The following is a 13,150-nucleotide window of genomic DNA, read 5'->3' as shown; positions in this document are numbered from 1 at the left end:
TTCCACGTTCCTCTGAGACCCTCGCCATTGGGGTCATAACAGGCACATTCTTTTGTAATTAATGGAAAACATGAAATTAATGGTGGATTTAGCATTAATGGGATTAATCAGGAAGGAGGAGGCAGTAAGTTACCACATTATGAACATATGTAGATAATCCTGACAGGTGGTGGGAAATGTTTAATTTTTTTTTTACAATGTCGTATAGTAAGAGAAAATATTTTTTGCCATTCTATTGTTCATTTTGTGGAAATGTGAACATCTGTCCTTTTCAAATTGGAAGGAATTGATGGGGAAGGCAATGAATGTACATAGATTATTGTAACTAGCAATGAGTGGGGCTTAGTTGGATAAAATAACTGGTATAGATTGGTGATGGTGCGTAGAAAAAATTAAAGGTAAATTTGGAATATTATCTGAAGTAAATAAAGGGAAGAAGAAAAACAGCATTTCCCAAATGTATACTATGGTATTTATATAATAGCCTCTCTGTGCTGTCGAGGTGAAGGGTATTATTTATTATAATTAAAAAGGAGAATTAAGGAGTTTTCAATTAAATGTTTTATTTCCTTATATAAACAGAAATTAACCTGGGAGGTGGAAACCTACAACTACCAAACCTAAATGTGGGGGGCATACTTGGTCAACAAGGTGGAAAAATTACATTTGGTGGTGCTGGTGGGGCACAAGCTTTTGGAATAAATGGAAATCAACAAATTAATGGTGGACTTGATATATCAAGCAATATTAATGGGGCAGGAGGAAAACGTAAGTGAGGTGTTGAGGTGGTGGGCATTTATATGTTAGAAATTGTAACGATTAGAATGAAGCCTAGTTAATTTTTGCCACAGTGAAAGGAAAATAAACAATTGGGATATATTTTATAATAGCAGATAACTGCTTAATTTCATTGTTTGAATAGAAAATATTGCCAGAAAGGAGACAAAATGCAACAGTCCAACCGAAATACGGGAGGCGCAATTGGTCACCAAACTGAAAAAATAGTGTTTCGGAAAACTGTTTAAGCAAACACATGATACTTCATATGTAGGGTCTCTGACTTTGACATGGGCTTGTAAGCTGAGTTCTCATCATTGCTGCCAAATGATGGTTGAATTATTCAGCCATCATCTACCTCTAACAGCCATGTAAAGAGCTCCATTGTTAACATAATAAATGCAGCTGTCAATCTCTTATCATGCGTTGTGCTTGCTGTGATGGATCTCCTGAGAAAGTTAGTCTGTAGCTTGCTTGCATAGGAGACAGTGATTTTTGAACTAGTGATATATTGCTGTACACAGCACATGCAATCAAATAATTTCAGGATTAAGTTTCCAAAAGGGTGTAAAAAATTCTTTAAGATGTGAAAAAAAATGTTTTTATACATGAGAATAAACAAAATATGTAAGCAACTAATCACCCCCTTTTGCTATATTAAAAATAAAGCAATTGAAAGAAAAGTTTTAGTTTAGAACTATTGGGCAAATATGTTCCTTGGTCCTCAAAGGGTTAAACAGAAACAATTGATTTGACAGAAGGCAAAATACAACTCCTCAAACTAAATCTAGGAGGGTGTCCTTCCTTGGTCATCAAAAGGGAAAGATTAAGTTTGGTAAGTGTGGAGAGACAAAGACTTTTGAAATTCATGGCAGAATTTGAATTAATGGTGGACTTGAAATATCAATTGCGCGCAATAAGGAAGGAAGGGAAACTATGTGAGACATGTAATGACAAACAGCCTTGCTAAGAAAAAGTCAATGCCAATTGAGATGAAGCTCTGCTGAAGCCCCCTTAGTCTTGGCAAAAATACAATATAAATAATTACTATTGTTAAATTAATTGATGAGGTGATAGGTGTAAATATTTTAAAAAATTAACTCAATTAATTGAAATTTGTTTTTGCAGAGGTAAAGAAAAAGTACTTTATAGATTAACTAGTTTATAATACAAGTTACATGATTTGTTCCTTCATTTAACCAGAGATAATTGACTTGAAAGGAGGGAAAATCCAAGTTCCCGATCTACATCTGGGGGGCGCATTTGGTCAGCAAGGTGGAAAAATTGAATTTGGCGGTGCTAGGGAGGCACTTTTTTTGGAATTAATGGAAAACATGAAATTAATGGTGGATTTAGCATAAATGGGATTAATCAGGAAGGAGGAGGCAGTAAGTTGTCACATTATAAACATACAGTTAAGTCCATATATATTTGGACAGAGACAACATTTTTCTAATTTTGGTTATAGACATTACCACAATGAAGTTTAAACAAAACAATTCAGATGCAGTTGAAGTTTAGACTTTCAGCTTTCATTTGAGGGTATCCACATTAAAATTGGATAAAGGGTTTAGGAGTTTCAGCTCCTTAACATGTGCCACCCTGTTTTTAAAGGGACTCAAAGTAATTGGACAATTGACTCCAAGGCTGTTTCATGGACAGGTGTGGGCATCCCTTCATTATGTCATTCTCAATTAAGCAGATAAAAGGCCTGGAGTTGATTTGAGGTGTGGTACTTGCATTTGGAAGGTTTTGCTGTGAAGTAAACATGCTGTCAAAGGAGCTCTCCATGCAGGTGAAACAAGCCATCCTTAAGCTGCGAAAACAGAAAAAACCCATCCGAGAAATTGCCACAATATTAGGAGTGGCAAAATCTACAGTTTGGTACATCCTGAGAAAGAAAGAAAGCACTAGTGAACTCATCAATGCAAAAAGACCTGGGCGCCCACGGAAGACAACAGTGGTGGATGGTCGCAGAATAATCTCCATGGTGGAGACAAACCCCTTCACAACAGCCAACCAAGTGAACAACACTCTCCAGGAGGTCAGCCAACCAAGTGAACAACACTCTCCAGGAGGTCAGCCAACCAAGTGAACAACACTCTCCAGGAGGTCGGCGAATCAATATCCAAATCTACCATAAAGAGAAGACTGCATGAAAGTAAATACAGAGGGTTCACTGCACAGTGCAAGCCACTCATAAGCATCAAGAATAAAAAGGCTAGACAGGACTTTGCTAAAAAAACAGCTAAAAAGCCAGCACAGTTCTGGAAAAACATTCTTTGGACAGATGAAACCAAGATCAACCTCTACCAGAATGATGGAAAGAGAAAAGTCTGGCAAAGGCGTGGTACAGCTCATGATCCAAAGCATACCACATCATCTGTAAAAAACGGCAGAGGCAGTGTGATGGCTTGGGCATGCATGGCTGCCAGTGGCACGGGGTTACTAGTGTTTATTGATGATGTGACACAGGACAGAAGCAGCCGCATGAATTCTGAGGTATTCAGAGCCATACTGTGTGCTCAGATCCAACCAAATGCAGCCAACCTGATTGGTCGTCCTTTCATACTACAGATGGACAATGACCCAAAACATAAAGCCAAAGCAACCCAGGAGTTTATTAAAGCAAAGAAGTGGAATATTCTTGAATGGCCAAGTCAGTCACCTGATCACAACCCAATTGAGCATGCATTTCACTTGTTAAAGACTAAACTTCAGACAGAAAGGCCCACAAACAAACAGCAACTGAAAACCACCGCAGTGAAGGCCTGGCAGAGCATCAAAAAGGAGGAAACACAGCGTCTGGTGATGTCCATGAGTTCAAGACTTCAGGCAGTCATTGGCAACAAAGGGTTTTCAACCAAGTACTAAAAATGAACATTTTATTTAAAATTCTTGAATCTGTCCAATTACTTTTGGAAAACAGGGTGGCACATGTTAAGGAGCTGAAACTCCTAAACCCTTCATCCAATTTTAATGTGGATACCCTCAAATGAAAGCCGAAAGTCTGAACTTCAACTGCATCTGAATTGTTTTGTTTAAAATTCATTGTTGTAATGTCTATCACTAAAATTAGAAACATTTTGTCTCTGTCCAAATATATATGGACTTTACGGTATGTAGATAAACCTGAAAGGTGGTGGGATAGTTTGAATTTTTTTTACAATGTCATATAGTTAGAGAAAACATTTTTTGTCATTCTTTTGTTTGTTTTGTGGAAATGTGAACATCTGTCCTTCTCAAAATGGAAGAATTTGATGGGAAAGGCAAAATATGTGCGTAGATCATTGTAACTAGCAATGATTAGGGCTTAGTTGGTAAAATAACTGGTAAAAATTGGTGATGGTGGGTAGCAAAAAGTATGAAATTAAAGGTAAATTTAGAAAATTATCTGAAGTAAAAAAAGAAAAACTTAGTATTGTCCAGTGTATGCTTTTGTATGTATATAATAGCCTTTCTGTGCTGACGAGGTCACGGGTATTTTTTATCATTATTAAAAAGGAGAATTAAGGAATTTTGAATGAAATGTTTTGTTTCCTTATATAAACAGAAATTACCCTGGAAGGTGGAAACCTACAACTACCAAACCTAACTGTGGGGGGCATAGTTGGTCAACAAGGTGGAAAAATTGCAGTTGGCGGTGCTGGTGGGGCACAAGCTTTTGGAATAAATGGAAATCAGCAAATTAATGGTAGACTTGATATATCAAGCAATATTAATGGGGAAGGAGGAAAACGTAAGTGAGATGTTGAGGTGGTGGGCATTTATATGTTAGAAATTTTAACGATTAGAATGAAGCCTAGATAATTTGTGCCATAGTGAAGGGAAAATAAACAATTGGGATATATTTTATACTAGCAGATAACTGCTTAATTTCATTGTTTAAATAGATAATATTGCCAGAAAGGAAACAAAATATATCAGTCCAACCGAAATATGGGAGGCGTAATTGGTCACCAAACTGAAAAAATTAAGTTTGGGGAAAACTGTGGAAAAAAACATGATGCTTCATATGTAGGGTCTTTGACTTTGACACGGGCTTGCAAGCTGAGATGGCATCTTTCCCAGCAGATGGTGGTTGAATTATTCAGCCATCATCTGCCTCTAGCAGGCGTATACAGAGCGCCATTGTTAACATGATAAATGCAGCTGTCAATCTCTTATCACGCATCGTGCTTGCTATGACTGATCTCCTACGAAAATTAGGCAGTAGCTGGTGTTCATAGGAGACTGTGATTTTAGCTATACATAGCACCAGTGATGCATTGCTATATACAGCACAAGCGATCAGATAATTGCTGGTTTAAGTTTCCCAAAGAGAGTAAAAAATACAGTTAAAAGTAAAAAAATGTTTTTATAAATGAAAAAAATAAAAATATATACAATTTTTTTTTTAATGGTGGAGAGACAAAGCCTTTTGAAATTCATGGAAACCATGGAATTAGTGGTGGACTTGAAAACTAAATTGAGCTCAATATGGAAGGCGGGAAACTCTATGTGAAACATATAATGACACACGGCCTTGCTAAGAAAAAGTCATTGCTTCTTGAGATGAATCTCTGATGAAGCCTCCTTAGTGTTGGAAAAAATGCAATATAAATAGTCACTATTGTTAAATTAATTGCTGAGGTGATAGGTATAAATATTTTAAAAATTGATTCAATGAGTTGAAATTAGTTTTGCGGTGGTAAAGAAAAATTAATTTATAGAGGAATTATTTTATAATACCAGTTACATGATTGTTCCTTCATTTAAACGGAAATAATTGACTTGAAAGGAGGGAAAATCCAACTTCCCGATCTTCATTTGGGGGGCGCATTTGGTCAACAAGGTGGAAAAATTGAATTTGGCGGTGCTAGTGAGGCACATTCTTTTGTAATTAATAGAAAACATGAAATTAATGGTGGATTTAGCATTAATGGGATTAATCAGGAAGGAGGAGGCAGTAGGTTACCACATTATGAACATATGTAGATAATCCTGACAGGTGGTGGGAAATGTTTAATTTTTTTTTACAATGTCGTATAGTAAGAGAAAATATTTTTTGCCATTCTATTGTTCATTTTGTGGAAATGTGAACATCTGTCCTTTTCAAGTTGGAAGGAATTGATGGGGAAGGCAAAAAATGTACATAGATTATAGTAACTAGCAATGAGTGGGGCTTAGTTGGATAAAATAACTGGTATAGATTGGTGATGGTGCGTAGAAAAAATTAAAGGTAAATTTGGAATATTATCTGAAGTAAATAAAGGGAAGAAGAAAAACAGCATTTCCCAAATGTATACTATAGTATTTATATAATAGCCTCTCTGTGCTGTCGAGGTGAAGGGTATTATTTATTATAATTAAAAAGGAGAATTAAGGAGTTTTCAATTAAATGTTTTATTTCCTTATATAAACAGAAATTAACCTGGGAGGTGGAAACCTACAACTACCAAACGTGAATGTGGGGGGCATACTTGGTCAACAAGGTGGAAAAATTGGATTTGGTGGTGCTGGTGGGACATATGCTTTTGGAATAAATGGAAATCAACAAATTAATGGTGGACTTGATATATCAAGCAATATTAATGGGGCAGGAGGAAAACGTAAGTGAGCTGTTGAGGTGGTGGGCATTTATATGTTAGAAATTGTAACGATTAGAATGAAGCCTAGTTAATTTTTGCCACAGTGAAAGGAAAATAAACAATTGGGATATATTTTATAATAGCAGATAACTGCTTAATTTTATTGTTTGAATAGAAAATATTGCCAGAAAGGAGACAAAATGCAACAGTCCAACCGAAATACGGGAGGCGCAATTGGTCACCAAACTGAAAAAATAGTGTTTCGGAAAACTGTTTAAGCAAACACATGATACTTCATATGTAGGGTCTCTGACTTTGACATGGGCTTGTAAGCTGAGTTCTCATCATTGCTGCCAAATGATGGTTGAATTATTCAGCCATCATCTACCTCTAACAGCCGTGTAAAGAGCTCCATTGTTAACATAATAAATGCAGCTGTCAATCTCTTATCACGCGTTGTGCTTGCTGTGATGGATCTCCTGAGAAAGTTAGTCTGTAGCTTGCTTGCATAGGAGACAGTGATTTTTGAACTAGTGATATATTGCTGTATACAGCACATGCAATCAAATAATTTCAGGATTAAGTTTCCAAAAGGGTGTAAAAATTCTTTAAGATGTGAAAAAAAATGTTTTTATACATGAGAATAAACAAAATATGTAAGCAACTAATCACCCCCTTTTGCTATATTAAAAATAAAGCAATTAAAAGAAAAGTTTTAGTTTAGAACTATTGGGCAAATATGTTCCTTGGTCCTCAAAGGGTTAAACAGAAACAATTGATTTGACAGAAGGCAAAATACAACTCCTCAAACTAAATCTAGGAGGGTGTCCTTGCTTGGTCATCAAAAGGGAAAGATTAAGTTTGGTAAGTGTGGAGAGACAAAGACTTTTGAAATTCATGGCAGAATTTGAATTAATGGTGGACTTGAAATATCAATTGCGCGCAATAAGGAAGGAGGGGAAACTATGTGAGACACGTAATGACAAACAGCCTTGCTAAGAAAAAGTCAATGCCAATTGAGATGAAGCTCTGCTGAAGCCCCCTTAGTCTTGGCAAAAATACAATATAAATAATTACTATTGTTAAATTAATTGATGAGGTGATAGATGTAAATATTTACAAATTAACTTAATTAATTGAAATTTGTTTTTGCAGTGGTAAAGAAAGAGTACTTTATAGATTAACTAGTTTATAATACAAGTTACATGATTTGTTCCTTCATTTAACCAGAGATAATTGACTTGAAAGGAGGGAAAATCCAAGTTCCCGATCTACATCTGGGGGGCGCATTTGGTCAGCAAGGTGGAAAAATTGAATTTGGCGGTGCTAGGGAGGCACATTTTTTTGGAATTAATGGAAAACATGAAATTAATGGTGGATTTAGCATAAATTGGATTAATCAGGAAGGAGGAGGCAGTAAGTTGTCACATCATAAACATACAGTTAAGTCCATATATATTTGGACAGAGACAACATTTTTCTAATTTTGGTTATAGACATTACCACAATGAAATTTAAACAAAACAATTCAGATGCAGTTGAAGTTTAGACTTTCAGCTTTCATTTGAGGGTATCCACATTAAAATTGGATAAAGGGTTTAGGAGTTTTAGCTCCTTAACATGTGCCACCCTGTTTTTAAAGAGACTCAAAGTAATTGGACAATTGACTCCAAGGCTATTTCATGGACAGGTGTGGGCATCCCTTCATTATGTCATTCTCAATTAAGCAGATAAAAGGCCTGGAGTTGATTTGAGGTGTGGTACTTGCATTTGGAAGGTTTTGCTGTGAAGTAAACATGCTGTCAAAGGAGCTCTCCATGCAGGTGAAACAAGCCATCCTTAAGCTGCGAAAACAGAAAAAACCCATCCGAGAAATTGCTACAATATTAGGAGTGGCAAAATCTACAGTTTGGTACATCCTGAGAAAGAAAGAAAGCACTGGTGAACTCATCAATGCAAAAAGACCTGGGCGCCCACGAAAGACAACAGTGGTGGATGATCGCAGAATAATCTCCATGGTGGAGACAAACCCCTTCACAACAGCCAACCAAGTGAACAACACTCTCCAGGAGGTCAGCCAACCAAGTGAACAACACTCTCCAGGAGGTCGGCGAATCAATATCCAAATCTACCATAAAGAGAAGACTGCATGAAAGTAAATACAGAGGGTTCACTGCATGGTGCAAGCCACTCATAAGCATCAAGAATAAAAAGGCTAGACAGGACTTTGCTAAAAAACAGCTAAAAAGCCAGCACAGTTCTGGAAAATCATTCTTTGGACAGATGAAACCAAGATCAACCTCTACCAGAATGATGTGAGAAAAGTATGGCAAAGGCGTGGTACAGCTCATGATCCAAAGCATACCACATCATCTGTAAAACACGGCAGAGGCAGTGTGATGGCTTGGGCATGCATGGCTGCCAGTGGCATGGGGTCACTAGTGTTTATTGATGATGTGACACAGGACAGAAGCAGCCGCATGAATTCTGAGGTATTCAGAGCCATACTGTGTGCTCAGATCCAACCAAATGCAGCCAAACTGATTGGTCCTCCTTTCATACTACAGATGGACAATGACCCAAAACATAAAGCCAAAGCAACCCAGGAGTTTATTAAAGCAAAGAAGTGGAATATTCTTGAATGGCCAAGTCAGTCACCTGATCTCAACCCAATTGAGCATGCATTTCACTTGTTAAAGACTAAACTTCAGACAGAAAGGCCCACAAACAAACAGCAACTGAAAACCACCGCAGTGAAGGCCTGGCAGAGCATCAAAAAGGAGGAAACACAGCGTCTGGTGATGTCCATGAGTTCAAGACTTCAGGCAGTTATTGACAACAAAGGGTTTTCAACCAAGTACTAAAAATGAACATTGTATTTAAAATTCTTGAATCTGTCCAATTACTTTTGGAAAACAGGGTGGCACATGTTAAGGAGCTGAAACTCCTAAACCCTTCATCCAATTTTAATGTGGATACCCTCAAATGAAAGCCGAAAGTCTGAACTTCAACTGCATCTGAATTGTCTTGTTTAAAATTCATTGTGGTAGTGTCTATCACTAAAAGTAGAAACATTTTGTCTCTGTCCAAATATATATGGACTTTACTGTATGTAGATAAACCTGAAAGGTGGTGGGATAGTTTGAATTTTTTTTACAATGTCATATAGTTAGAGAAAACATTTTTTGCCATTCTTTTGTTTGTTTTGTGGAAATGTGAACATCTGTCCTTCTCAAAATGGAAGAATTTGACGGGAAAGGCAAAATATGTACGTAGATCATTGTAACTAGCAATGATTAGGGCTTAGTTGGTAAAATAACTGGTAAAAATTGGTGATGGTGGGTAGAAAAAAGTATGAAATTAAAGGTAAATTTAGAAAATTATCTGAAGTAAAAAAAGAAAAACTTAGTATTGTCAAGTGTATGCTTTTGTATGTATATAATAGCCTTTCTGTGCTGACGAGGTCACGGGTATTTTTTATCATTATTAAAAAGGAGAATTAAGGAATTTTGAATGAAATGTTTTGTTTCCTTATATAAACAGAAATTACCCTGGAAGGTGGAAACCTACAACTACCAAACCTAACTGTGGGGGGCATAGTTGGTCAACAAGGTGGAAAAATTGCAGTTGGCGGTGCTGGTGGGGCACAAGCTTTTGGAATAAATGGAAATCAGCAAATTAATGGTAGACTTGATATATCAAGCAATATTAATGGGGAAGGAGGAAAACGTAAGTGAGATGTTGAGGTGGTGGGCATTTATATGTTAGAAATTTTAACGATTAGAATGAAGCCTAGATAATTTGTGCCATAGTGAAGGGAAAATAAACAATTGGGATATATTTTATACTAGCAGATAACTGCTTAATTTCATTGTTTAAATAGATAATATTGCCAGAAAGGAAACAAAATATATCAGTCCAACCGAAATATGGGAGGCGTAATTGGTTACCAAACTGAAAAAATTAAGTTTGGGGAAAACTGTGGAAAAAAACATGATGCTTCATATGTAGGGTCTTTGACTTTGACACGGGCTTGCAAGCTGAGATGGCATCTTTCCCAGCAGATGGTGGTTGAATTATTCAGCCATCATCTGCCTCTAGCAGGCGTATACAGAGCGCCATTGTTAACATGATAAATGCAGCTGTCAATCTCTTATCACGCATCGTGCTTGCTATGACTGATCTCCTACGAAAATTAGGCAGCAGCTGGTGTTCATAGGAGACTGTGATTTTAGCTATACATAGCACCAGTGATGCATTGCTATATACAGCACAAGCGATCAGATAATTGCTAGTTTAAGTTTCCCAAAGAGAGTAAAAAATACAGTTAAAAGTAAAAAAATGTTTTTATAAATGAAAAAATTAAAAATATATACAATTTTTTTTTTAATGGTGGAGAGACAAAGCCTTTTGAAATTCATGGAAACCATGGAATTAGTGGTGGACTTGAAAACTAAATTGAGCTCAATATGGAAGGCGGGAAACTCTATGTGAAACATATAATGACACACGGCCTTGCTAAGAAAAAGTCATTGCTTCTTGAGATGAGTCTCTGATGAAGCCTCCTTAGTCTTGGAAAAAAAAGTGCAATATAAATAGTCACTATTGTTAAATTAATTGTTGAGGTGATAGGTATAAATATTTTAAAAATTGATTCAATGAGTTGAAATTAGTTTTGCGGTGGTAAAGAAAAATTAATTTATAGAGGAATTATTTTATAATACCAGTTACATGATTGTTCCTTCATTTAAACGGAAATAATTGACTTGAAAGGAGGGAAAATCCAACTTTCCGATCTACATCTGGGGGGCGCATTTGGTCAACAAGGTGGAAAAATTGAATTTGGCGGTGCTAGTGAGGCACATTCTTTTGTAATTAATAGAAAACATGAAATTAATGGTGGATTTAGCATTAATGGGATTAATCAGGAAGGAGGAGGCAGTAGGTTACCACATTATGAACATATGTAGATAATCCTGACAGGTGGTGGGAAATGTTTAATTTTTTTTTACAATGTTGTATAGTAAGAGAAAATATTTTTTGCCATTCTATTGTTCATTTTGTGGAAATGTGAACATCTGTCCTTTTCAAGTTGGAAGGAATTGATGGGGAAGGCAAAAAATGTACATAGATTATAGCAACTAGCAATGAGTGGGGCTTAGCTGGATAAAATAACTGGTATAGATTGGTGATGGTGCGTAGAAAAAATTAAAGGTAAATTTGGAATATTATCTGAAGTAAATAAAGGGAAGAAGAAAAACAGCATTTCCCAAATGTATACTATAGTATTTATATAATAGCCTCTCTGTGCTGTCGAGGTGAAGGGTATTATTTATTATAATTAAAAAGGAGAATTAAGGAGTTTTCAATTAAATGTTTTATTTCCTTATATAAACAGAAATTAACCTGGGAGGTGGAAACCTACAACTACCAAACGTAAATGTGGGGGGCATACTTGGTCAACAAGGTGGAAAAATTGGATTTCGTGGTGCTGGTGGGACATATGCTTTTGGAATAAATGGAAATCATCAAATTAATGGTGGACTTGATATATCAAGCAATATTAATGGGGCAGGAGGAAAACGTAAGTGAGGTGTTGAGGTGGTGGGCATTTATATGTTAGAAATTGTAACGATTAGAATGAAGCCTAGTTAATTTTTGCCACAGTGAAAGGAAAATAAACAATTGGGATATATTTTATAATAGCAGATAACTGCTTAATTTCATTGTTTGAATAGAAAATATTGCCAGAAAGGAGACAAAATGCAACAGTCCAACCGAAATACGGGAGGCGCAATTGGTCACCAAACTGAAAAAATAGTGTTTCGGAAAACTGTTTAAGCAAACACATGATACTTCATATGTAGGGTCTCTGACTTTGACATGGGCTTGTAAGCTGAGTTCTCATCATTGCTGCCAAATGATGGTTGAATTATTCAGCCATCATCTACCTCTAACAGCCGTGTAAAGAGCTCCATTGTTAACATAATAAATGCAGCTGTCAATCTCTTATCACGCGTTGTGCTTGCTGTGATGGATCTCCTGAGAAAGTTAGTCTGTAGCTTGCTTGCATAGGAGACAGTGATTTTTGAACTAGTGATATATTGCTGTACACAGCACATGCAATCAAATAATTTCAGGATTAAGTTTCCAAAAGGGTGTAAAAATTCTTTAAGATGTGAAAAAAAAATGTTTTTATACATGAGAATAAACAAAATATGTAAGCAACTAATCACCCCCTTTTGATATATTAAAAATAAAGCAATTAAAAGAAAAGTTTTAGTTTAGAACTATTGGGCAAATATGTTCCTTGGTCCTCAAAGGGTTAAACAGAAACAATTGATTTGACAGAAGGCAAAATACAACTCCTCAAACTAAATCTAGGAGGGTGTCCTTGCTTGGTCATCAAAAGGGAAAGATTAAGTTTGGTAAGTGTGGAGAGACAAAGACTTTTGAAATTCATGGCAGAATTTGAATTAATGGTGGACTTGAAATATCAATTGCGCGCAATAATGAAGGAGGGGAAACTATGTGAGGCATGTAATGACAAACAGCCTTGCTAAGAAAAAGTCAATGCCAATTGAGATGAAGCTCTGCTGAAGCCCCCTTAGTCTTGGCAAAAATACAATATAAATAATTACTATTGTTAAATTAATTGATGAGGTGATAGATGTAAATATTTACAAATTAACTTAATTAATTGAAATTTGTTTTTGCAGTGGTAAAGAAAGAGTACTTTATAGATTAACTAGTTTATAATACAAGTTACATGATTTGTTCCTTCATTTAACCAGAGATAATTG

The 13,150-nt window shown here is 36.1% G+C and overlaps 1 protein-coding gene across 1 annotated transcript in view; it reads left to right on the top strand.

Moving 5' to 3' along the window:
• LOC143770229 (uncharacterized) overlaps positions 1–13,150 on the top strand; it is a 263,961-nt gene that overhangs the window by 54,826 nt on the left and 195,985 nt on the right. Inside the window, exons 17-21 of the mRNA XM_077259650.1 lie at positions 583–768; positions 4,331–4,516; positions 6,183–6,368; positions 9,891–10,076; positions 11,746–11,931. Of these exons, the coding sequence (XP_077115765.1) occupies positions 583–768; positions 4,331–4,516; positions 6,183–6,368; positions 9,891–10,076; positions 11,746–11,931 (930 nt within the window). The remainder of the gene's footprint in view (positions 1–582; positions 769–4,330; positions 4,517–6,182; positions 6,369–9,890; positions 10,077–11,745; positions 11,932–13,150) is intronic.

This window comes from Ranitomeya variabilis, chromosome 4 (assembly GCF_051348905.1).
Source record: "Ranitomeya variabilis isolate aRanVar5 chromosome 4, aRanVar5.hap1, whole genome shotgun sequence".
NCBI lineage: Eukaryota > Metazoa > Chordata > Amphibia > Anura > Dendrobatidae > Ranitomeya > Ranitomeya variabilis.
Note: the sequence above shows the minus strand (reverse complement) of the source record. Positions and strands in the feature narration are given on the sequence as shown.